Source organism: Alligator sinensis, unplaced genomic scaffold (assembly GCF_000455745.1).
Source record: "Alligator sinensis unplaced genomic scaffold, ASM45574v1 scaffold907_1, whole genome shotgun sequence".
In the NCBI taxonomy this organism is placed as follows: Eukaryota; Metazoa; Chordata; order Crocodylia; family Alligatoridae; genus Alligator; species Alligator sinensis.
The window spans coordinates 1,065,529-1,092,567 of NW_005841925.1; the positions used below are offsets into that span (position 1 = coordinate 1,065,529).

Consider the following 27,039-nt stretch of genomic DNA (forward strand, 5'->3'; position numbering starts at 1 on the left):
AGCAGCTGCCCCACATCCAGGACAGCTCCTGGCCAACCCCTTGCTAGGCAGGGAAACCCCGCCCAGCAGGGAGCTTGCTGGAACCCATGTGTCTCCTGACCTTGTGCACATCAGAACCGGCCCCTATGCCCCTTGCCACCCAGGTAAGCATGGAGCTCCCCATGGCTGCTGCAGGGGGGCAGAACAAGGTGGGAGCAGCTGTGTACAGGGCTGCTCCCATTGGAAGCAGATCTGCTCTCAACAGGGTGTACATGTAGATATGCTCCTGGGGAAGGCTTACTGTGCAGTATTTTACTGTTCAGTAAGCCTAAAACACATTAATAGCGCATGTAGACGCACCCAGTGTGTATGAACTGGACAGATGTCATGATAATGTCTGTAGAGCCTCTGGTATCTAAGCTAACTCGCATATTTCTGTATGGCACTGTACAGTGCCATATGTAGTTTTACCAGCTGGGTATCTGTCTGATTCCCTGATGAACAGTAGCGTTAGGTTCTTCTGGGCTTATGAGCTGCCAAAAGCTGATGTTCTGTTGAAAACAGATGGTAATGGCAAGTATATTGGGTTGCCAGACAACCATCCTCTTTCATATCCTAGCCATATATCCCTGGCAAGTAAGAAGTCATTATAGTAGCGGAGAGCCAAACCTCTCCGTGAGACAGAATTCTCTTGCCAACCTGCAGTAGGTGTCTGTTGCTACAAACAGCTATTTGAATGGTTGGTGTACAGCTCTGAACAAAACAAAATATTTTAGATTCAAATGGTTTAAAAATGCCCTTGTGTGCAGTCTGCATTTCAGCATTGGATCCAGCCTCATTTTGTTTTCATTTGAACTGACAAATATGTCTGTCTTAGTGTATGTAAATAAACAGCAAGCATAAAACAGGATGTAAACCACATACCACAAAGTCAATCTCTGCTATTGCCATCTTGTTATTGAAGCAAAACACCTCACAAGTACATTTATTAGAAACAGACTGATTGAACAAGAAATTATTTTTCCCCACTAACAGGCAATGTTCCCATCACCATCAGCAAATCCCAGATGCCTTGCTCTTAAGCTTTTCTTTAAGTACCTCGCAAAGACAAATTTCTGCACTTATGGTGATCAAACAGGCACATATTTGTGAGGCATCATGTGCAACTTAAATTTAAAGTCTCTTTGTTCCTCTTCCCTTCTAGTCTGTAATATGGTCACTATTCCCATAAACTCTTCCATTTTTAAGCAACAATTCAAATGTTTCTCATGATTATTTCATCCAGAGAATCTGAGGAGATAGCTGTTCCTTTCTGTAAGTAACTATTTCTGATTTTCTTGCAAGGAAAAAGGCATTTTTTAAAGAACAGTTCCACAGTTTAATCTTAAATCAGGATTTGCTTTTCATGTGAGTTAAAATTACCTGTCTACCAAGTTTTTTCCCCTTTTAAATCCCCTCAGAAGAGAGATCATCAGCGAGAGTTGTCTTCCTTCTGTATATGTAGTACATAAGCTGTTTATTCTTATGTGTGATCTAGAAGGGTCTCAGAAGGTTAGAAAGCTTCTAGCTTCATCATAGTTAAGTGGATTAAATCCTTTATTCTTCTGCATATAAAGCTGTATGGTTTTTTACCACAGGCATCTTTCACATTAAAATTATGTGTTTAGAGGGAAAGGATTTGTGTAACACCATATATTTATTACATATATTCAGTATATTTGTTAGACAGAAGTACTAGTTTGATCTGGGAGCTCCGGCAGATGTTCCGCCTTAGTAGGTGGGTGCTTGACAATATCATTTTTTACCTGTCATTTCCCCCTAGGGTAGTATATTGATACTGTCACTCAGAGACCATTTGAATAAAGTTTGGAAGCCAATGATTGATCACACTGCCATGAAAGTCTGAACAACAAATGGAAACTATTAATTGAAGTGTTTGATATTTCATTGTATATTAACAGATTGGGAGTACCATTTACAATAATTTGTTTTGCTTTCAGAATATACACTGATTACTGGAAACAAGTGATAATAAGGTTCCTTTCTTTTTTTTTTTTGTATTGCCAGTTTAGTGTGCTTACATTGCCCGTCGCAGATATTGATCCTGTCCTGTTTTTTCATATGTTTGCTCCAGTTGTAATATTTACGGCTGCCTTTCAAATGGATTTTTATGTTTTTCAGAAAACATTTTGGCAGGTAAGGTGTAGTTTTAAAAATGTATTTTAGAGTGCAGTATACTGAATAGGTAAATGTTTAACGTGTCTTGTTTTTCTTTGAGAATATAAAGTGTGGCTGAGACAGTTCAGCAAAAGTAGTGTTCCACATTCTTGGTTTTTACCGATTTCTGCTGATAAATTCCCTGATTTTTTTTTTTTTTTTTTTTTTAATTCATTCAGTTTTTACTGATTTACATCTGTTTTTCAGTTCAAATCCCTGTTAACCAGCATGAGTGGGGAATGGCAGCTCTGGCTTCGGCCCTGCCCTGGGTGCTGGTAGCTGTGAGCCCTGAGCCTCACTTGGGCGGGGGGGGACAGGCGGGAGAGCCGCGCCCTGCTCCCTGTAGTGGGTGCTGCACCCAGCTGCTCAGCACGGGCCCATGGGACTGGAGCCACTGCCTGGAGGCATGGGTCTCCCGGCTCTGACTCTGGGTGGGGTGGGGCAGGACAGACCACAGGAATCACTCCTGGGGTGGGCAGGTCCCACCTGCACCCTGGCAGCTCTGGCTGCGGCCCTGCCCCGGGCGCTGGGAGCTGTGAGCCGCAAGTCCCACTGGGGTGGTGCAGGCAGGAGAGCCTGGATCTGCTCCAAGTGGCAGAGGACTGCACCCAGGCACTTGGCACAGGCCTGTGGGGCTGGAGCCGCTGCCCAGGGTCATGGGGCTCCCGGCTCTGACCCCAGGCAGGGCAGGAGGTGTTGGGGTTGGGGTCAGGTCCCCATCCTCCTCCCTCCCACTGCTACTGTCCACCCCAAGCGCTGGTAAGATCCTGGTGCTGCCACTGGTTCCAGCCTGCAGTGGCAGCAGGCTGCAGCAAGAGCAGGCCACCACCTGCCCAGATCACTGGGAAGAGCCTGGGCTGGTGACGGCACCAGGTTCTTCCTGGTGCTCAGGGCAGGCGGCAGCCTGCTCTTGTCCTGCGCACAGATCCGGGGACACATGCCCCCTGGAAGAGCCTGGCACAGCCCTCCCAGGAGGCACGTAACAACAGGAACTGCACCCACTGACAGCTCCCCCTGCTTTGCTCCCTGCTGCAGCCCCAGAAGTGGCCGATGGCCTGCGTTGTGCCCATCCCCCTCGCTCCTTTCTTAGTCCCAGGCTTACTCCCTCCCTCACTGCTGATTTTTCTTTGATTTTAAACCGATTTTTTTTTTTTTTTCCTTTTTCTTCCTTTTACCCTGATTTCATCCTGGTTTTTATGTTTTGAAGATAAACCCTAAAAATTCCCCGATTATTTAAAAAAACAAAAACCAAACCTCCCCCCACCGGAGAATGTGGACCACTAAGTGAAAGTTATACACTTTATAAAGAAAAAAGGTTCTATGGAGCCAATAAGGTTTTAGCAGCATATTTTAAACATTTTGAAAAGAGCTCTACTGCTTCTGTAATCTGGGGGTTAGGTGCAGGGGTGTTACATCTCTCATTTTCTCTGCCCTTTCAGTACTGATCTAAAGGTTTGTGGGAAGATCTGAGAAATGGGTGTATGTCTACACTGCAGAGTTCAACGTAGTCCAGAAATACTTGAGATTTCTGCCAATATTCAAGGTAGCTAATTTAAGCTATGTAGCCACAGCAACATTCAGCTGTATCTGAATTATTTTACCCTGCAGAGTAAATTAATCTACTGCTACAACTAGATTGCTGCTTGTGGGTGACCGAGCTTGGGATCCAGGGAAGGGGTTGGCTGGGTTGTAGCCACAAACCCGGCACGTACAGATGGGTACTTGCGACCGCTAGAGTAGAATTAGGCACAAACGCATACTGGTTCAAACAAAGATGACTTTACTTACACTGTCGAGATATACAGCGTAGGAAGAAAGTTAACTTCAAACTTCTGTTCCAATCAAACCGAGGAGCTCTTATAAGACGAGATATCTTTAAACCGGGTCTGAACTCGAGCATGCAGGACACGGGGTACGTCAGGGGGGTCGTCGACGGGGAGTTGTAGCGGGTGATCAGACCGCCAGGTTCCACTCCAGGACGAGCACAGAGTTCTCCAACCTGGGCGGAAACGACTCCAACCCTTTATACGGCTAGCGAGCCAATTGCCAGCCGCCACGTAGGAATAATTTGAACCCAGCCAATTAGAGTATGCGCATTTGCATATGAGCGGCGGGAACTTTTCCACGCCGGGGCTCTCCACCGTGCCGAGAATTCCCCTGTCTCACCGTGCCTTGTGCTAGAAAGTTCCACTGTACCGAGGCACTCAACTAATCAGTTCTGACACTGCTGCTACCTGAGCTAGCTTGTTCATACTTAGTGAACCTAACTCTAAACAATAAACTGTCAAAGGTCCATTGTACTCCTCAGATTTCTGCTACACCTCTTCCTTGTTCATTACCCTTCAGTTTCTTCATGGTGAACATTTTTCCTAGTTACTCAATTTAAGTTCCCATGAAGTGGCTCTATCAGCATCCGCTGGGCATGTGGTGTTTCTTCTTACTCCATTTCTGTCCCCTGGACTAATGCCTACAAGTTGTCCTCCAGTCTTGGGAAGGCCCACAGGTTTTCCTTTCTCTGCCTTAGTGCCAATCATCTTTGGGTAGGTGCTGCTTAGAACCAGTCCTTTAAAAGGTGCTGTTGATTTGGTTATCACAGAACTACCTCAACTGGTAGTAGGCCCTCTACTTATGAGGAGATAGAATTGAATTAGGGTCCCCCCTAAGAATGTAAAAAATATGAAACATAACACAGGTGGTTTGTATAGTCATGCCTGTAGTATAATTGTTTAATGCTTTCCATTATAAGACCCTGTTTTCAATTACCTGTAATTTTGTCACACTTAACAAGTTTAAAATAAAGGTTTATTTGCCAGGGGAGATCTGAAGCTAAAACTTCCAAAAAAATCTGAAGTTCAGTTAAAATGGTTCAATCACTTCCAAGAACAAGGTTAAGGACAAATACATTGGTTATATAAAGTAAAATATTCTGACTATCTCACCAAGATGTTTTAGTACTTCTATAATTTGAAATGGAACATTTAAAATTTGGCATCATGGATTGCCTTGATGTCAGGGCATGCCTTTGTGCTCTTCCTGTGAAAATTCACCTACTTTTGGTCAGGTTACATGCTTTTGCAAATCTCTAGTTCAGGCATTTTCAGTAGAATTTGGGAGTTAATGTACTCAGAGTCTGATTGTGTGCACAATCTGGATTGTGGATGAACCATTTCTAGAGAGGAAGTGAGCATGCTTTATCCCAGAGATAAAAACAACTGAGCAGGACTTCTCTTCCAATTGCTTTTCCTGGCTGTTAGAGGCTGTTTGGCACTGGGCACATACAAAAGATCCTCTCCTGTGCCCTAGGTTCTTCTACAGCTGCATTTGGGGAGTGAGAAGAAGAAGACAGCCTGATTTAAACACAGGGGCCACGTCCAGACAAGCAGGGGTGTGTGCTTGCGGTGGCACAAATAATAGCAGCACAAATCTTTGCCAGTACTTTGTGCCTCAGTGCACACCCATGCACAGTGAATGCCCTTGCACAGTGCACATTGTTCCGCTGTGGGCAAACTGCCTGTGCCCATCTTCTGCTGGCTCCTGGCATGCTGCTCTGACCAGGCTCTATATGCTGGGGGAAGGGGGTGGGGAAGAGAGGGTGCTGGCTGGGGCACAGGGTGCCTCAGCGCAGGGCTAGCCAGCAGGCAGCCCACACACTGAGGCAACCTGCACCCCAGCCAGCTGGGGAGCAGCATGTGGAGATACGCATGCTGCAGAACCCCTGAGCTGAGGCACCTGAGCCCCAGCCATCTGGGGAGCAGCACATGGCTGGGGTGCAGCCCTGGGCTGCCTGCTTCCTGTATCTGCATTTGTGCCAGCACGTGCTATTTTGGCATGCCTTGCGCTACTTTTTATTCCAGGGCTTCTTTTGCTACTGGGAAATCCTGGTAACAAACTTTGCCCCAACCCTGAAGATTAGCAGTGCCGCACATGGTTTAACATGCAACACATGTGATCTGTCGTGCCACAGTGAGGTTTGTGGTGCCTCAAACCGCACATGCCTACACGTGTGGATGTGACCAGGGGTTGCTTACAGAAGTTATTAGGCCTGTGTGAAGCAGCTAGTATTTGCTTCGGATTCGGATTTCGCCGATTTGGGGGACCATGATTCAATTCGGTGATTCGAATCACTGTCTCGAATCGATTTGGTCAAATCTGATTCGGAGATTCGGCTGCTGCCATATCAGCCAAAACTCCAAATCACATAGACCCCATCCCCCGCCTGCTCTCCCAGCCGCAGCAATAGCTGCCCTGCCCCAGCTCCTGGCACTTTGAAAAAAGAAAGCCTGCACTCACTGACTGCTACTGGGAAGGGGTCAATCCCTGCTGCCCCATACTGCGTGAGGGGCTCTGCCACGAGCTCCCTGACCCCTGCCTGCTCTCCCAGTCCCCCCATGGCTGCCCCACCCACCCCAGCTATGGCCCTTTAAAAACAAAAAACCCAAAACACGGTCTCACTGGTTCCTGCCTGGTGGGGTGCGATCTCCACTGCCCCACACCATATGGGGGGCTCTGCACGAGTCCCCAGAAGCGCTGAGACCACTGCAGGAGATGGTGAGTGCGGGGAGTTGTTTTTTTGTTTTTTTTTCTTAAAGGGCTGGGCGCTGGGTGGGGGAGCAGGGAGGGGGTTGGGGGGATCGTGGCAGAGCCCCCCATGCAGTGTGGGGCAGTGGGGGACAGTGGGGATCATTCCCCACACCAGGCAGCAGATGTTGAGTGGGGGCTTTTTTTTAAAGCATCGGGAGCTGGGGCAGGCAGGGCAGCCATGGAAGAGGGCTCGGAGAGTGGACAGGGGTTGGGGGGCACTGGGGGAGCAGGCAGGAGATGGAGCCTGGTGGGGGTCCCTCCCTGGTCCCTTCCTCCAGCCTCCCTTCCCCCGCCCCCTACTTACCAGCACCGAGTCCGGGTCCAGCTCCCTGCTGCAGGGGGCAGGGACTGCCTGAATCCCTGAAGCTCTCCAAATCTTTTCCAAATCAATTCGGAGAGCTTCAAATCGATTCAGATCTTTTAATTGGTCCCCTGATTCGATTTAGATTCAGAGATTTGGCCACCAAATAGGGCTGAGTCTCCTCCAAATTGAATCACCACCTGAAGCTTTGCACAGCCCTAGAAGTTATAAAGGGCACTTCAATCATGCAGTAACTTTTTGTGCTTTACACAAAGGTGTTTTATTTTAGAGCACCTTCACTTACTACCTAATTTAACAAGGGTTAAAAATACTCTGCAGCTGTACACATGTGTTATGCCATGGCTGTAGAGAGCCTTCAGGGACCAGATTGTCTGGAAAATGTCTCTTCTGATTGTGCCTAGGGAGATAAAAATAGGGGTGAGAAGGGTTGAGATATAGGGTAAAAAACTGACAAGAGTTTATCACAGTGAGATATGGGTGTGTAGCAATGGTTAGCAACAGTAATTGGAAGGGAGGACAGGGTAGGATCAGATTGGGGATAGAGGGAGACAGGAGAAAATATGAGTGATAGGCACAGGGTTGGACAGAGGTAGCAGTTGTAGGGGGAACTGAACCTCAGCTGCAGAGGGTGTAGTAGTAGGGATAGTGACAGAAAGGGACGGGGCAGAAGGGTTTGCAACTACAAGAGTATACTTATTTAGAGTAGAGAATATGAACTAGAATTCATTATTCCTGAATCACAATGTTCTTATACTTTTAACAAATAGTTGTGAAACTCATTGATAAAGTATCTCCATTCTCTTCTAGTGGCAAGTCTACAAAGAAAAGCCTTTTACTATTACTAGTGACTTAATTACTTCAAATGATAGAGGGCCATGCTATATATGATAAGATCACAACCCCACTAAGGCCGTGTGTAGATGAAACAAGAGGCGTGTGTGCATGACACTTTAAAGCAGGCTAAATGCTTTTGCACTGCTTTAATGGCGTCAGTGTTTGCATGCCTTGGTGGTGTATTGCACATTAATTCCAGCCACTGTAGGAAATTCAGTGGCATAATGCGCCTTAAATGACTTGGGGCGTAGTAAACTAAAACTCCTTTGAGGAGTTTTAGTTTGCTGCCCCTACAGCTGTGGAGCGAAGCACTGGACTCTGTGCAGCTCCACGGCTCTTCAGGAAGCCCTACAGGCAGCCTGGCAGCAGCCCAGGAAAGCAGACTCCACCCAAGAAAAGCAGTGAGCCTGATCCTCCCCCCCCCACATGGCCTGCCTGCCTGCTTGAGCTGTGCAGTGGCCTGGTATTTCCCTCCACAGCTGCGGTGCGCCCTGGGACCTCCTGAGCTGGGTGCCTGCAGGCAGGGGCTGCCTGGGGGGCCGCCACTGCCGTGGAGGGAAGTACCAGCCCCCCCCGCACCTGCAGCCCAGGGACCTTTCCGCTCACTGGCAGCTTGCCCTCCCCTCCCTGCCAGAGGGGCACATAAGTTAGCAGGGTGTGTATGCAACACGGGGGTTTAATCAGTCCTAAATTGAAGTGGTGTTTTTTAAAGGGGATCCTCCCAAGGGGACCACACTGTCAAAAAGGACACAAACCTTTGGGACAGGCCCAAAATTGATGTGGATCAGGTGAGGGAACACCTTGAGAAACTCAACGTTCACAACTCTGCGGGCCTAGATGGAATGCACCCAACCGTCTTGAAGGAGCTGGCAGACATCATTGCATCCCCCTTGGCAAAGATATTTGAAAATTCATGGTGCTCGGGTGAGGTCTGGAAGACTGGAAAAAAGCCAAAGTGGTCCCTATCTTCAAGAAAGGGAGGAGGGATGACCCAGGAAATTATAGACCAATCAGTCTGACATCCGTCCCTGGAAAAATCCTGGAGAAAATTGTCAAGGGAACCATCAACACCAGACTAATGAAAGGCAAGCATCTGAATGCCAGCCAACATGGCTTTATGACTGGCAGGTCTTGCCTGACCAACCTCATCTCCTATAACCAGGTAACATGTGCCCTGAACAAGGGTGATGACGTGGATGTCATCTATCTGGATTTCAAGAAAGCGTTTGACTTAGCTCCTCATGATGTCTTCATGGTTAAGCTAGAGAACTGCGGCCTTGAAACATGTGCCCTGAACAAGGGTGATGACGTGGATGTCATCTATCTGGATTTCAAGAAAGCGTTTGACTTAGCTCCTCATGATGTCTTCATGGTTAAGCTAGAGAACTGCGGCCTTGATCATTTAGGTAATTGGCTACAGGGTTGGACCCAAAGAGTACTAGTTAATGGGAGCAAATCAACGTGGTGCAGGGTGACCAGTGGAGTCCCTCAGGGCTCGGTGTTTGGGCCGATACTCTTTAACATCTTCATTAACAATCTGGATTTAAGAGTCAGATGCAAACTGGCAAAGATCAAGGATGACACCAAATTATGGGGGAGGGCAGTCACACTGCAGGGGATACAGGCCAACTTGCCCACTCTCTCAAGGTGGGCTGACCAAAACCTGATGACCTTCAACGTAGAGAAGTGTAAGGTGCTGCACTTTGGTAGCAAGAACCTTCAACATACTTCCAGGCTCGGCAGTACTATGCTCGCTAGCACCATGACTGAAATAGACTTGGGGGCCTTGATTGATCACCAGATGAATATGAGCCACCAATGCGATGCTGTGGCTGACAAAACTCTGGTGTGCATTCACCGATGCATCTCAAGCAAAACCAGGGATGCCACCCAGCTTTACTCGGCCCTGGTGAGACTGCTTCTGGAGTACTGCATCCAGTATTGGGCCCCCCACTTTAGGAGGGATGTGGAAAAGTTGAGAAAGTCCAGAGGAGAGCCACTCATTTGATCCAAGGCCTGGAGGGAAGGCCATCTGAGGAGAGGCTGAGGGACGTGGGACTCTTCAATCTGGAAAAGAGAAGGCTTAGGGGGGACTTGGTAGCAGCCTACAGTTACATAAGAGGGGTACATCAGGACCTGAGAGAACAGCTGTTCACCAGGGCTCCCCAAGAAATAACAAGGTCTAATGGCCATAAACTCCAGGAAGGCCGACTTAGACTAGACATAAGAAAAACATTCTTTATGGTGTGAATGTCCAGGGTCTGGAACAGACTCCCTTCAGAGGTGGTGCAAGCACCTACTTTGGACTCTTTGAGAAAACATGGATGTTTTTCTTGCTGGCGTCACTAGATCCCAGCTGACCCCCTGCCGCGCGGGGGGGGGGCTAGACTCAATGATCTTACGAGGTCCTTTCCAGCCCCTAATGTCTATGAAATCTGTGAAAACCTACCGCTTCAATTTAATGCCCCCATTTCATCTACACATGCCCTAAGTGCCTGTTTTAGAGTCAATAGTTTCACAGGTTAAAACTATATATTGTTTCAATTCTGGCTTTTAAGTGGAAATTGCACATAAAAAATCATCCTTGACAGAGCCCACATCTCCTGAAAAGACGCACATGCCCAAACACTAGGAAATCGGCATGTCTTGAAAGGGAAAAAAGTGTGAACAGGTAAGTTTTTTCAAATTTACCTAGGGAAGAGGTTGAATTAAGCAGCTCTTCCTATTTAACACAGATCTCCAGGTTTTGGAAGACAAATGGCAATATTAATCCAACAATAATGTGTGCATACTTTTTAAAATGTTAATGTGTCTTTAATAATAAGTTTAACTGAATTTCAGTCTTTTAAACACTCATACGCACTAACTGTGATTTATATGGTTGCTGCATGGTTAGTATTCGGTTTTTATTAATAAAAAAAAAAAAAGATCCGGGAATTTTTCCGGGTTTATCTTTGAAACAAAACCCAGGATGAAATCAGGGTAAAAAGAAGAAAAGGGAAAAATCAGTGGCGAGGGAGGGAGAGAGTAAGGCTGGGACTAAGGAAGGGGTGCGGGGGGGAGGGTGTGGTGCAGCCCGTCAACTGCTCCCAGGGCTTGCAGCAGGGAGCAAAGCAGGGGAATCGGCAGTGGGTGTGGGTCGGGGGGGGTCGGTCTTAGCTCTTGTTGCTCTGCACCCCCCAGGAGGGCTGTGGCACTTCCTGGTGTTCTGGGCGGGCGGCAGCCTGCTCTCTCTGCAGCCTACTGCCACTGCAGGGCCAGGCTGGTGGCAGCACCAGGATCATCCTGGTGCGGGCAGCATCACCGGGATTGGGGGGGGGACCTGACTCCAGCCCCGGCACCTCCTGCCCTGCCTAGGGTCAGAGCCGGGAGCCCCGCAGCCCTGAGCAGCATCTCCAGCACTGCAGGCCTGTGCTGAGCACCCAGGTGCAGTCCTCTGCTGCTGGGAGTGGGGCTGGACTCTCCTGCCAGGCCCCACTCCCAGCAGAGCTTGCAGCTCCCAGCACCCGGGGCAGAGCTGAAGGCAGAGTTGCCAGGGTGCAGGTGGGACCTGCCTGCCCTGGGAGTGATTCCCGCAGCCCGTCCCACCCTGCCTAGGGTCAGAGCCAGGAGCCCCATGCCTGCAGCCACCCTCCCCCAGCCCCTGCATGGCCACCACCACCCCCTTGCCCCCTGCTCTGCATGCAGCCACCCCCACCCCCCAGCATCCGGCTGGAAAACTGTGCCTCAGGTAGCCAGCACAACCCATTTTTCAGTTCAAATCCCTGTTAACTGGCACCCCTGTTAACCAGCATGGGCCATTCCCCACTCGTGCTGGTTAACAGGGATTTGAACTGAAAAATGGGTGTAAATCAGTAAAAACCGAATGACTTAAAAAAAAAATCAGGGAATTTATCAGTGAAAAATCTGTAAAAACCAAGAATGCGGAACACTATGCATGGTGTCTAAACTTTGCTTGGATACTGTACCAATATGTAATCTATACTTCAAACACGCGTGGATTTCTTTTAGTTTAATTTAATCTTCCTGTGTTTGTAATTCTTTTGTGGCTAATTACAATATCCTAATAATGCATTTTTTTTTGTCCCAGCATTATTTATTCTCAATTATAAACTCAATTCCATATAATTTTTAGCTGGAAATATAGAATGAATTACTTGTATTGTGATGCAGTAAACTGTATATTTTACATCCATTAATACACACACAAATTTTCTTCACAGGTATTAATTCTTTCAGTTCCTGGCTTTTTGCTGAATTGCATTTTAATTGGATGGTTAACTTACAAAATCAATAAATATAATTGGACCTGGGATTTTAGCATGCTATTTGGAATCATTCTTAGCACAACAGATCCTATCCTGTCTGTCGCTTCTGTAAAAGACATTGGTATGCTAGATTTTCTACTAACTTAAAAAGTATAAATATTTTAAGATTTAAATAATGTATACTTAGTACAGAAAAAGTCAGTAATGCAGTTTAAATATAGTTTCCTATGGCCAAGAATGTCCTTATATTGTGAGTTTAGGTATGAAAATGATTGTTGGTCTTTATTTCAGTTGTGTTTTACTGCCACTAGAATGAAGGAGCAATCTCTAGGCTGCTTTTACAGCCTTTTTGGAACTGCACCATGAATGCAACTTAACCGGACTGCTGAGCGTTTTCTTGGCATGCATTCTGTGTTGCTACTACTCACATACCTCTGTATTCTGGAAGTCATTGGCTAACAGGACATCTCTTTAGAAACTATTATCAGGCAATTCCAGTGAGCGTTTGAAGCTATTTTAGCTCATGTAGAGTGAAGTTGGCTCCTAGAATTCCAGAATGGGCATAATAAAGTTGTTGTAAACTGCCTTTGCCCCTTTCATCAGATCTGAATCCACTGGATTTTGGCCAGATTGAAAGATCAAGCCCCAAAAGTGCAAAATTATATATTGGTGATACCTTAAGGAATGCTTTCTTATGCTGCAAATTAATTAAAACCTTGAACATTATAGCTGAAATAATTACTAAAATTTGTCCATAGTACAGTGTCTATGTACTTCAATTAGAACCCATTCCCTGTGGTTTACTTCATTCTACATACATATGACCTTTTATGAAAATGAACTTCTCTCTCTCTCTCCCTGTATATATATATTTATCAGTCATACATACATACTCACACAGAGGCTTGGCAGAATTTGATTTTTATTTTTTAATAATGTTGACAGCTTAAAATAAATGCTTATTTTTTAGCCTTTATTTCTATTTTTATCATTGTAAATGTTCAGGATTGCATGAAGGGCCCCATGCCCTTCCAGGGTCCATGCAGCGGCAGGAACTACTGCTGCACCCCCCCCCGGACCAGCCATGGTTTTGTCACATGCTCCACCCTGTCCTGGCTGGGCAGCACCAGCCCATGCCCCACTCCCTCCCTCACCGTGGGGGTGTTACTCTGCCCCCCACACCCTTAACCTCCCCTTCCACCACAGCAGATGTACCAGCTGAATGCAGCTCTCCATGCTGCCAGGCTGTGCTCCTCACCACTTATGTGCTGCACTGCAGCTGCGCGTGTGCATGGCCATTTATCGGCCAAATTATTGCCCACATCAGGCCAATTTCTGATACAATCAATTTTCTTTATATTGGTGCTGATCCAATATCAGACTGATGTATCAGTGCACTTCTAATTCTATTCATTCATCAGGAAAGAGCAGGGCAGGCAGGAACCAGAAGAGGGTGGCAGCAGCACTCCCAGAGCTCTGGGAACATGGGGAGAGGCAGTGGGCATCCTTGGCACCCCCCAAGTGGCCCAGCCTGCCCCATCAGGACCCTGCTTACACCTTGAATACTCTTCCCCCTCCCCCCCTCTGGGCTTTGGGAAGGGGGTTTAAATAGCCTGTTATCTCCCTCAGCTTCCTGCTTGTACCTATGAAGAAGAGGCTAATTGCTTATTTAATGAGTCACTATGCTACCTATTGTTTTTCTCTTTAACCCTCCATCCTCTGTTCCTCCATCTCTCTCCACTTCCAGTAACAGCGGTGAGGGTTCCCCGTTACATACCCTTTTCTATAAATTTCTATTACCAATAGAAATATATTTCTGTTGATCTGTGTGAGGTAAAATCAACAATTTATTGATTAAAAAATTGAATCCTGCCAAGCCTACACACACGCGCACACGTACGTGTGTGTGTGTGTGTGTGTGTGTGTACGCACATTTGCATGTGTAAATAAAGAAATATGTAACTGTGTATGTGTTTTGCTTATGGAACGATAACATTTTCCTAAGAGAAAAATGTATTTGGAAGCTAGAAATAACTGTATTGAAAAGCAGTGTGTTATGGAATGGTGAGAAAAGAAAATACATACAAAGAAATGTTAAGAAAACTACTTCATGTACAGATATGAACATATTAGATTCATTCCTAGTATGATAGTGCTGACTTCGGAGCACCAAGTAAGGCAGGATTCAATAAAAGGAAATTTAGAATGAAGTAAAAGCTCTGCATTCCTCCTGAGGATAAAAGAATAGTCTTGAGCATGAATCTTGGACTCTCTCCAGGGGATGAATAGTGGATACTGCTAGGAGAAAAAGATTCTAAGTGGAGTTCCAAAAGCTGTCCTTTAGGGTAACATTTGAGGAAAGCATTTCAACTTGTTCTCAGTGGGAAATGTGATTTGACTTGGCCACCTTTACTGCTTATCAAATGAACAATAGCAGTAAGTATCCATTATTTCTGAAGGAGTGAAATGAATAAAAGAGTTTTTGATGTTTTGTAGAGCCATTTATCCTCGGGTTTAAAGCTAAAAATGTTTTTCCTTATCCCCTTGGGCACAAGAGAGCATACTAATATTGGAAACTTTATCCACAGTGGTACCTCAAGCTTCTCCAAACAGTTTTTGAAAATTCTGCTTTGGATAGTTTCTAGTGATGACATTCACATCCTAGGACTACAATCACGTTTTTTTCTGGACATTGTGGAGCAGAGAAGAGAGTGAGAAATTAATCTTGTGATGTTACCAGACATATCAGAAACAAAGGAGAGCCTTATGTGTATCCTGAAGTTTCTCTTCCATAATCCTGTTATCCATATTTTACTCTTTGGAAGTGTTTCTAATAATTTTTAGTCAGGGGAATTAAGTTGTAGAGCTGAACAGGCCACAGCAACAGAGAAGTCTTGTGTCTATTGGTTTCTTAGAAAAATGGCCTCCTTCCATCAGAATGTCACCTTTCTGGGAAAAGGGACAAAATTTCAAGACTGCTTTAAGAAGAAAACAAAATTTTGACCTTTTTATTCTTCAGGAGGTTTGTATGATATACAAATGTTTTCCGACTTGATAATCACCTTGGCAAAGAGAGTAGGTGAGATCCAAGCTTTCATGGTGGATTCTCTGCATACCTTTTATCCTATAAGGTAATGCTGTGAGCCTACCTTAAATTCTTGCTGACTTCTTTGTCAGACAGGAGATTACCTTGCTATTCTTTTTGAGAGCTCCATTCTCTTTGAACCCTAGCATTCCACAATGCACTTTGAAAAACACTGGCCTAGGGCAATCTGAGAGACCCATCCTAAGGTATTTGTGGGCCCTATGGGAGTCGCATGGAGTCACCCTCGTGAAAATGTGTAGATGTATGTGACAGGATGCTTAGTGTGCCTGTCACTAAGAACTGAAGTTGCTTGAAGAGCAACCTGCAGGTGGTGAGGGGGCTAATGAGAGTCACGTGACTAAGAGAGGGCTGGGCTTGAGGTGTATACGCCCAGGCCCTGAGCCGAGCAGGTCGTAGGACCCTGGAGGCTGCTGAGGAAACATTGTCTGGGCAGGGTGGTTGTAGCTTCTGAAAGCCAGTGCAGAGAATACAGCCTGCAGCAGTCTGGAGGTGTTGGAGGTTCCTAAGGAACAAGAGGGTCCATGAGCCCAGACAGGTTGAGAGTGGGGCCAGAAAGGTCAATGAGTATAGAGAGAAACTGAGAGGGGGACTAGAGGGTCCATCAGTCCAGAGAGGGACTGCAGGTGCAACCCAGAGGGTCTGAGCACCCAGAGAGGGGCTGAGTGAGGGGTCAGGGGTCCCGAGAAGACTGAGTAACCCAGAGTGTCTGAGAGCCAAGAGGGGCTGTGTGTGGGACCAGGAGGTCTGAGAGTCCAGGTAGGGATTGAGCATGAAAGGAACATCAGGAGTGACAGTATCTGTGAGGCTTGGGGTACGGTGTAGGGAAGACAGAACCATGCAATTAGCCCTTAAGGCAATGACTGCAGACAGCTGGTGGTCAGTAGAATGAGATCAGATTTGGAAAGCTTTGGGGCAGCTTTCTTTATTTAAAGACAGATAAATCAGGGCATGGTGTGCTAGTTAAGGGGTGACTGCCAAACCCCAGTGTGGAGAGGATAAGGGCTGAGGGGACTTCAGATGTTTCATGGCCACTCCTGGAGAGAGCCCCACTACAGCAGACAATTACTTTTCAAGAACTCAAGTTCCTTGAGGTGCATTGTCCACCTACATATACACAGATCACTTTATTAAATCAATCTGTCCTCAGAGACTAGACAGATTGGAACCAGGACTGAAACAGTAACAGACAACATGCAAAACACGGGCATGTGCTACTACCCAAACCAAAGGCACATGTGGGTGTAAGAGGTTCAGTGGGTATTGCTTACTAGTGGAGCAGTGCGAGTGAGAGAAGCAAAAAGAAACATAAAGTGGAACGAAAGGCTGAAAATACAGTTTGAACATGCACTTGGGAGAACATGGCTGTAAGAAAAGCCTGGAGGAAAAGGGAGAGGGGCAGGGGCAAGGTGGGGAAGAGCACATTTGGGACTAAGCGATGGCTGAAGTAGGCTTGGAAGTCTGGAAGGGGTCTCCTGGATTAATGAGTCCAACCCTTGCTCACTCATACCACCGTATCATATAATTCTACCTATACATTTATTAAGCTCTACCATCAAAACAGTTGTCTTGCTCTCACTGCTGAGTTTCAGAACTTCATTACTCTGAAGGTTAACTTTTTAAATTTCCAGACAATTTATTCACAGCAGTTCAAACCCTGTGTTTTTGTGTGCAAATATTGTCCTTGAGCTCAAATAGCTCTTTTTTCTCTTTACCGTTTTCTCACTGGTGCTTTTTATAGAGAGCAATTGTATCCCTACTCAGTCTTTATTTTTGTAGGTAAACCAAGCCAAGTGCTTTTGTAAGATGGACCATCCTCTTGTAAGATGGACTTTCCATTCTCCTGCCCTTCTGTGCATCTGTTCGTGTCTGAATTCATCTTTCTTTAACATGGGTGATCAGAATTGAACATAGTATTCCAGACAGTGTCTTGTGCTATGGACATAATGCTTTCCTATTTCTATCGGAAAACTAAGAATGAGACTTCCTAGAAAGAGACTTAGTTATTTTCTGATTCCAGGTGTGAGTTCAAGAAAATGGTTCTTTTTGTATTTGTAAATAAAAAAGGATTGCAAAAAAGATACTGGCCCAAACATCACTTTCTTCTTCTAACTTAAATGAAAGGCACCAAATTTTGCCCTGTTTAATTCGAAAAAGGGTGTACCCCTAGAATCACGACTGGGATTCAGTTCTCAAAGAGTAGAATTGTGAATTGGTATTCAGACAATAGGTGCTTGAAGAACTCAAAAGGATTTAAATTAAGATTTAAGCTAGAGTTTGGAGACTTCATGGTTGCATACACACATACTAAGCCGACTTAAAATAAGGCAATTTAACTAAGTTGTCTTAAGTCGGCTTAAGTTAACGCCACGTCGGAGCATACACACGTACAGCTCCTTGACATGGTGACAGCCACCTTGTAAGCTAAACTGACTTAACTAATGCAACTCAATATAATATGCCTTGGACGTGTATGATCTTACGCCATATTTAAGTTGACTCTGCTCCACATATGTGTGTATGCTCTGGCAGTTCAGTTGACTTTAAAAAGTTAAGTTGGCTTAACTGTCAGAAAGTTAGTATGTGTGTATGCACTACACAAAACTAATTAAAACAACAGGAAGCTTTTCAAGAAGAATAGAGATGAACTGCAGGTAGAAATGAAATCTCTGTTGGAGCAGGAAAATCATCTGAACAGTTTGAGAAGGACAACCACAAAATGGAATAGCAAAATGGGTGGATGAGAAGACCAGAAACTTGACTGCCATGGATTACAAAGCTTTCCACAAAAAGGGAAGACCCACAAAGCTTTAGCACCTTGAAACTCAGTAATGATGGCTAAGCTGAGAAATTACCTGGAAAAGAAAATCAAAGGGTCAGGGGGAACAGTGAATTCAAGTCAGCTGTTTGAATGCGGAACTGGAACAATCAAAGAACTAGGATATGTTTGGACCTTTATCATCATTTGCCCTGTTTGTATCCATAGAGGCTTATATTGAAGACAACAGATTGTTCCAGCTTAAATAACATATATGTCTTTTTGTTCCTGAGATATTTTGAATGATTAGGAAAAAAATGTAGTTTAGGTTTTTATAATAAGTGAAAACGAAAAGGATTGTTTATAAAGGTAAGGCTGGCCAGGACAGAAGGTCACATGGGCCTGGAAGTCCCTCTCCCAGTTCAGGACATGGAGGGACCTCCAACTAAAAGCATAAACTTCAGAAGCATGAGGAGCATCCCACAGGTATGTTTGAGTGGCTGCTTTGTTCCTATATTTATTTTAAGATTTATGCAGTTGTTTGATAATAATAACAATAATAATAACAATAGGAGTTTGACTGATAAATATTTTGTGTGTGAATTGTGCAGGAATAATAGACATTGGCTCAAGTATAACAGTTATTTGACTAAACATGCTAAAAAGTCTAGAGAAGAAGAGATTCAAATCTGAACAGATCTAATTGATCTCATATGGAGACAGGAGGTTGGCCAAATGTTGCAGTGTAGCATAGTAATACCTCAGCTAACAGTACAAACTAGCTGTCAGAAACAGTCTAGCTGTAGCAATATACAACTCTTCACAGATTAATTTACCCTGCTCCTTGCAACTTTCTCACATAAACTCACACTTTGTTTTTATTCCCAAAGTGGAAGAATTTGAAGAGTTTCATATATTACTGGTTTTTTTTCTGTTTTATCGTTTTAAGGCATTTCAAAAATCATCATTAATCTAATTAAAGGAGAATCTTTATTTAATGATGCCACCACAGTAATTGTTTTTGAGATTTATCAGGACTTTCTAAATAGGCAACATCTTGATTTTGGTAAGAATGATTTTATTTAATATTTTTTCTATTCTGAACCCTGTATCTCATGACCTGAGATTCTGTGTGATATTAATTTGATTTCTTTGGTATATAAACACTAAGAGCTGGATGTTAATCTATTCTGAATCTGTGAAAAAAGTTAACTCATCTTGTTTTAGTAATGAATAGGGACCTACCAAATTCCTAGTGGAAGTGGGCTGTGCAGTGGCTCCTTTAATCTTACAGGTTCCCCTATGCGGGCCCCCTGTCAATTGGTGGAAGGGATCCGCCGCTTGCTCCTGATCGGCAGGGAGGCGAAAACTGTGGTTTTAAGTATGGCACTGTTTTTTCCTCCCGGACAGTCAGCAGCAAAGAGCAGGGTACCAGGGCCCCTTAGCCAATTAGCAATAGAGGGGAGGGGTGCATGGAAGAACCTGCAAGATTAAAGGATTTGCCATGCAGCCCACTTCCACCGTGAATTTGGTAAATCCCTAGTGATGAACTGTCATCTCAGCATTAAGACTAAAATTTTAAAAGCAAGGAAAGGTTAGGTCCATTTACTCTTTGCATTAATCCCTTTTCAGGGTCTTGAACAGGGTAAGATTGCACTTAGGCCTCTGGCAGATATACAAATAAAGGCATGATGGGATCTGATGCTTGATCCCACAATCATGCCTCTTGCCATGCACATCTGGCATGGCAGGAGGAGTGACTAGAATCGAGGCTCAGATCCCATCATGTCTTATTGCCAGTGCAGGTGGTGCCTGGGATCCTGATCCCAGAATCCCTCTGCACCAGCAAGTAGCAAGTGCCCACAGCTAGGAGCCCTATCAGGTGACTGGGCTCCCAGCTAGCCACACATTCCTTTAATGGCATGATAGAAACCAGCCACAATTATTACACACATTTTGTGTAATGATTTTGTGGCTTGTTTCTTGTTTTACCACACCATTAATTGCATTAATGTATGTTTGGGTAACTACTCGATATGTGATTAACTGGTTAATCACAACTTAAGTATGACGTATACCAGGGCCTTAGGTATCCAATGACTGGAATAGTTCCGTGATAATTAGACAGCACTAGATATTAATGGTGTGCAAAACAGGTCCGATCACGGACAGTGATTCGATTAGTTGATTCAGATCATTGTCCCCGATTTGATTTGGAGAACCAGTGATTCGGCCATAGACACAGCTTTAATGTTTTTTTACATACCTCGAGGTATGAAGCATGGCTTGTGAATGCTGCAATGCTGGGAGAGATGGAGCGTCCCACAGGAGCCTGAGCTCCTCCCCGCATGCTCGGCAGAGAACCCAGAAGTGCTTCCAGTCCACTTCTGGGTCTGCCAGGGAGTGCGCGGGGGGGCCCCCTCCCTCACCCTCCCTGGTTCAGCTCTCAGTTGCAGGGGACCCCAGACATCGGGGGGTGGGGGGGGGCCTCTGTGTGCCTCCTGGCAGACCCAGAAGTAGATTGGAAGTGCTTCTGGTCCAATTCTGGGTCTGCTGCCGAGTGCGCTGGGGACCGCCTCCCTCCCCCGTGCTCCCATGGGACACCCCATCTGCCCCAGCATCATAGCATTCACAAGCTGCACCTGGTACCTTGCGGTACGTAGAAAAAACATTTAAAGCTGTGTTTATGTCCAAACTGCTGAATCGATTCAGAGGGTTCCGATTCGATTCGGAGGGATTAAAGGATCTGATTCAATTTGGATTCAGAGAATTGGCTACCGAATCGGGCCAAATCTCCACCACATTGAATCAGGAACTGAAGCTTCGGACAGCCCTACTTGATATGTGTAAAACATTGAAAAGGACAGTCAGTCTTTACTGACTTTTAATAATTGAATACAAACTGTTTAAAAGAAACGATTAATGTTTAATCTTTTCTTTTGAGTCATAATTTTCAATTTGGGAAAGAATTTGGAATGGAGGTTGTATACGTTGGTTATAAGAGTTGTTGGGGTTGAAGAGCTAAGTCAGGTAGCCACTGAGAAAAATGTGTGTAATAGGGATCAGACCTTTGTAATTGGATTTAATGAAGGAATCATTTAGGGACATGTGCATATTTCCATATGTATTTATTTATTATTTTGCTCCTCTAGTCACCTTAGGAGATTTTAGATAGAGAATTTTCTGTAGGATATATGATTGTGGCCAGTACTGAGCCGTGTATAACATTCTATGGCTGTTAATAGTGATTAACTATTTTCCCTTTAGTAACATGGTGTTTTATAAAAGTGCCATTAGCCATCAGGACCTCCACTGAGAGGGATGATCCTTGCATCAGACTCTCACAGTTAAATCATTTCCTAATGTCTGCAAATACTTGTTTCAACAAAAGAAATAAATTTGTTAAGAGAGATGTTAGACTCTCGTGCCAGTTGGCCTCATTCACTTATTTAATAAATAAAGGAAATTTGCTTTAAAAAAATCTGTTGCTCACATACTAAAATACCATGTTTTCTTGCATACCACTTGCCTCCAAATAGGGCATACAACTTGTTCTGGCAGGTAGAATGAAACAAAGGTTTTTTTTCCAGAGTGATCTCTGAATGTAGGCCACAGGGAGCAGAGGCAGAATCTTCTGTTGAGCTTCAGTCACTCTCTCCTTGCAAGCTCTGCAGCTTAAGCTTTAACACTGCTGTAATAGATTTCATAGATTTCTAGGGTTGGAAGGAACCTATTGGATCTTTGAGTCTGACCCCTTGCTCTGGGCAGGAAGGAGGGCTGGGGTCAAGTAACCCCAGCTAGGTGTTTGTCTAATCTCCCTTAAAAACACCTCCAGGGTAGGGGAAAGTACCGCCTCACTTGGAAGCCCGTTCCATATTTTGGTAACCCTCACTGTAAAGAATTTCTTCCTGTTGTCCAATCTAAATCTACTCTTCTTCAGTTTATGGCCGTTATTTTTAGTAACCCCGAGGAACGCCCTGGTAAACAGAGTATCCCCTATTCCCTGCTGACCCCCTCTGATGATTTTGTAGACAGCCAAAAGATCACCTCTCAGCCTTCTCTTGTGGAGGCTGAAGAGATTCAGGTCCCTCAATCTGTCTTCATAGGATCTTACCTGCAGGCCCTCAACCATGTGTAGCCCTCCTCTGGACCCTTTCCAGGTTATCCACATCCCTCTTGAAGTGCAGTGCCCAAAACTGGATGCAGTACTCCAGCTGCGGCCTCACCAGTGCCACATAGAAGGGAAGTATCACCTCCCTAGACCTGCTTGTGATGCACCTACTAATGCAAGAAAGAGTGCAGTTAGCCTTACTTATTACCTCGTCACATTGGTGACTCATGTTTATTTTTGCTTCAACTATGACTGAGATCCCTTTCCACTGCCGTGTTACTTAGAATGGTACTTCCCAGTCTAAAGGTGTATTGGTGATTTCTTCTCCCTAGGTGCAGCACTTTGCACTTACCTTTGTTAAATTGACCACTATTCTGATCTACCTGTTTCCTCAGTCTATCCAAATCCACCTGAATTTCCTCCCTACCCTCTAGTGTGGTTACTATACCCCATAGTTTGGTGTCATCTGCGAATTTGGAGAAAGTGCTTTCTGCACCCTCATCCAAATCACTGATGAAGATATTGAACAGTACTGGTCCAAGGACAGAGCCTTGGGAGACACTGCTGCCCACATCTCTCCAGGTAGAAACCAGCCCATCCACCACCACTCTCCGGGTTCCCTAGAGGCACTCCTACCCTTCCTGGACTCCCAACTCACCGATGTTATTACCCTTCAGACCCACTAACTAATCTCCTGGGCTCGTTGAAGTTGGCCTTCCGGAAGTCTAGCACTTCTTCCCTACTAGTTATCTTTCCCACCTTTTGCTAGATAGTGAATCCTCTCAACAGGTGGTCACTGTCTCCTAGGTTACCTTTTACCTACAGATCTCCCACCAAGTCCTCCCCTGTGGCCAGCACCAAGTCAAGTAAGGCATTTCCCCTAGTGGGACTGCATACTTTCTGTATTGGGTGCAGGACCTGTATGCAGGTTAGGAACCTGTGTGACTCTGTGTGTCACATCAAGGAAAATTTATCACAAGGAAAAACTCTTGACAGTCACATGGTCCTTCATAGAAGACTTTAGTTGCCACAGTATATCATATCATACCATATATTTACTCTTAAACCTGGAGAAAATAAGGCTCAGAGGGGACTTGGTGGCAGCCTATAAGTATATAAGGGGGGTGCACCAGGATCTGGAAGAACAGTTGTTCACTAGGACTCCCCAAGGGATAACAAGAACTAATGGCCACAAACTTCTGGAAGGCTGATTTAGATGATGTAAGGAAAAACTTTACAGACCGAGTATCCAGAGTCTGGAACAGACTCCGCCCAGAGGTGGTGCAAACACCTACTCTGGATTCATTTGAAAGGCATTTGGATACTTATCTTGCTGGGATCATTTGACCCCAGCAGACTTCCTGCCTATGGCAGGGGGGTTGGACTCAATCGTGTGAAGTCCCTTCTAGACCCTAATGTCTCTGAAATCTATGAAACGCCATTGCAGCCACTGCCAAATTGGAAGCAGCTTTTGCCTGAGTTTGCAAGGAGAGAGGTTGAGTGAGCAGCACACCACCACTCCTACGGACAGCTGGAGCCCAGCAAGGAGCCAGCCTCTGGCAGCCCTGTGCTTCTATACTTAAAATATGGACCTCAGTTTCAGAGGGCTAATTTTTTAGGGAAAAAGTATGTGTGGTATGCAAGTAAATGTAGTAGCTTGTTCTCAACTCTTAATCTTTTTCCAGTTTTTGTAAACTTGTGGGGAGTTATTGTGGCACTAATATCCTTTTTATTTGTTTGTTTGAAGACTTTAACTGAGCATTTCTTGGTTACCTAATGTTTGAGTCAAGTGTTTTGAAATTTTGCATTCCAGAAAAATAGAGGGACAAGAAGGTAGCAATCTGCACTTCACCTTCATGCATCATTAAATAAGTAATTAATTTAAGTAGTTTACAAATAAGTAATTCACTTTTATTTCCTTCTGTTACAGCTAAAGAAGTTGTTATAAAAATAATATTAAAATTTTTTGCAAGTGTTGTGTTTGGATTTTTGAGTTCAAAAATAATCACGTACTGGCTGTCTCATATTTTCAACGATGGATTAACTGAAGTATTACTAAGCTTCTCAATGACATACATCATTTTCTTTATGGGTAAGATAAGGATAGATTTTTTTTCACTCAGTTAAAAGGCACCTTGAACCTGAGTATCTCAGATTTTTCTTTTTGTTCTGTATATTCAAATATACTGATTAACTAGGACACGTTTGTATTATTATCAACCTAGCCACTTATGGTATGCATTTAACAGCATAGAGAGAATGTAGGAATGTATTAAATTTTATATTCAATATCTAATATTGGAAAAAAACATAAATGTGCTCAGGTTAATATTGCTTGAGGACCTTTGATTTTGTGTTTTTGCTTTGCATTTGACTGTTGTTAATTTTAACTTTAAATGTTACATTAAAGAAGCTTTTAGAGGGTTATTATATACTTTTCTATATCCCTCTGCTGTAAATATGGATGTCTTGGTTACCTTGGGTCCCTATATACATGCTCTGATGTGTTCTAATTAGGACACCCTAGCATCACTGCAGCATCACGTGTATAGATCCCTCTGGGTTTAAAAATGGTTGCTGGGGTGCTTTAACTAATGCTCATTGAAGTACCTTTAGTTAAAGCATCCCATGGACATTTTTAAATGTACAGGGGCTTAATACATATGACGCTGCGGTGTTTTAATTAAAGCAGCTCTCCGGGAACCACTCTAATTAAAAATGCCTACCCTCTGCCCCCCAAGCACGTATATTGACATCGCTTGAGTATTGGGCTGCCTACACATGTTCTGGTTCACGTTATAATTAGGATATGCCAGATCTGTGTTTTAATTAGAATGCTACAGCATGGCCTCACCATCACGTGAATTAAGCCCCAGCGAGTTTAAAAATGGCCGCTGGGGTGCTTTATCTAAACCTTGTTGAAAGCATCTCGTGGCCATTTTTAAACTCTCAGGGACTTAATACATGTGACAGTGAGGCATTTAAATTAGAGTGGCTCTCTGGGAACCACTCTAATTAAAACACCTTTCCCATCCCTGCTCCTCCCCAGCACATGTATAAGCACCCTTAGTTATTTATTGATATGGAGGATAGAGGGGAAATGAGTGAGATTAATACATTTAAAAACTGTAAACTGTTAAATGATTTTATGCAGTCAAGGTTGGTAAGTATCTTACTTCCCTCATAATCAGTATTAAGGCTATGTTACATATCATTATTTTACAGTATACTTTTAACAACATTTATGGTAATATGCCATATAACTTTGCATACTGCACACCCCTTTTCCCCAAACCTTAAGACACGCACCCCAATTTTGGAGGATTAAGTGGGGAAGCTGATTTCTGCATTAGAATAGAAGCATGGAGACTCTGGAATGGTGCTTTCCCAGCCAGCATATAGTAGGGGCATAGTGCCGCCTTCAATCAGAGCTAGAGTTTTAACCCTTACACAGTTGCTGCTGAATGGGCAGTAATTTTTGGCTGAGCAGCATGAGTTGGGCAAGTGAGCTGAAGAGAAGTCTACCCCTTCTCCATGACTTTGGGAAAATCTTTTTTTCCTTACTCTGCCTTTCCAAAACAAAGTACGTGTCTTATTTGGGGGTGTGCAGTATGCAAAAAAATATAGTATTAATCTGTATTATTTTAAAATGAAAAAAAAATCATAAAATAATACTTGCAATGCTTGTAAAATGGTTGTTTACAGTTTGTTGATACCAAATGGTTAGGTGGACAATAATAGGCTGTTTTGTGTATGCTACACATGAGAAAGTATAAGTAGCACAGTGAAATAGTTTTTTGAGATCAGTCTTTATTTTGCTGTGCTTCACATGATTTGAGCCAAAAGGCCGAGAAAAGGTCTTGTGTGTCCAGAAGTATAGGTTTTTCCTTTCAGATTAATTCAGGTAATCCATATATTTAGTTTTAATAATGACAGATAAAACAGGAAAGGCTAATTGAGTGTCTTTACATATGCTCCAGGGATGGTGGGGAGGAAGGCACTTAAATTAGAGCGTCTCTAAACTGAATACACAAAACACCGAAGTTGCTGAAGCATGCTAATTAGCAGACTCCAGCAGACTCAATTAATGGAGTTGATCCATCTCACTGTAATTGCAGTGCATCAGAGCAGGTGTCCCACCTGTCTACAGGCACCTGTTGAGGCAAAGTAGTGTATTTGGTCAGGCCTAAGGGTCTTCTTAGATTCATAGATGTTAGGGTCGGAAGAGACCTCAATAGATCATCGAGTCTGACCCCCTACATAGGCAGGAAAGTGTGCTGGGTTCAGATGACCCCAGCCAGATGCCTATCTAACCTCCTCTTGAAGACTGCCAGGGTAGGGGAGAGCACCACCTCCCTTGGGAGCCCATTCCAGATTTTGGCCACTCTAACTGTGAAGAAGTTCTTTCTAATGTCCAGTCTAAATCTGCTCTCTGCTAGCTTATGGCCATTATTTCTTGTAACCCCCAGGGGTGCCTTGGTGAGTAGAGCCTCACCAATTCCCTTCTGTGCCCCCATGTTGAATTTATAGGCAGCCACAAGGTCGCCTCTCAACCTTCTCTTGCGGAGGCTGAAGAGGTCCAGGTGCCCTAGAGTCTCCTCGTAGGACTTGGTCTGCAAGCCCTTCACCATACGATTGGCCCTTCTCTGGACCCTCTCCAGGTTATCCACATCCCTCTTGAAGTGTGGCGCCCAAAACTGGATGCAGTATTCCAACTGTGGTCTGACCAGTGCCTGATAGAGGGGAAGTATCACCTCCTTGGTTCTGTTGGTCATGCATCTGCTGATGCATGATAAAGTGCAGTTAGCTTTGCTGATGACTTTGTCACATTGACGACTCATGTTCATCTTGGAGTCCACTAGGACT

The 27,039-nt window shown here is 44.5% G+C and overlaps 1 protein-coding gene across 1 annotated transcript in view; it reads left to right on the forward strand.

Moving 5' to 3' along the window:
- LOC102386082 (sodium/hydrogen exchanger 10-like) overlaps nt 1-27,039 on the forward strand; it is a 187,372-nt gene that overhangs the window by 4,862 nt on the left and 155,471 nt on the right. The window contains exons 3-6 of the mRNA XM_006019214.3: nt 2,047-2,175; nt 12,157-12,322; nt 19,012-19,128; nt 24,104-24,265. Of these exons, the coding sequence (XP_006019276.1) occupies nt 2,047-2,175; nt 12,157-12,322; nt 19,012-19,128; nt 24,104-24,265 (574 nt within the window). The remainder of the gene's footprint in view (nt 1-2,046; nt 2,176-12,156; nt 12,323-19,011; nt 19,129-24,103; nt 24,266-27,039) is intronic.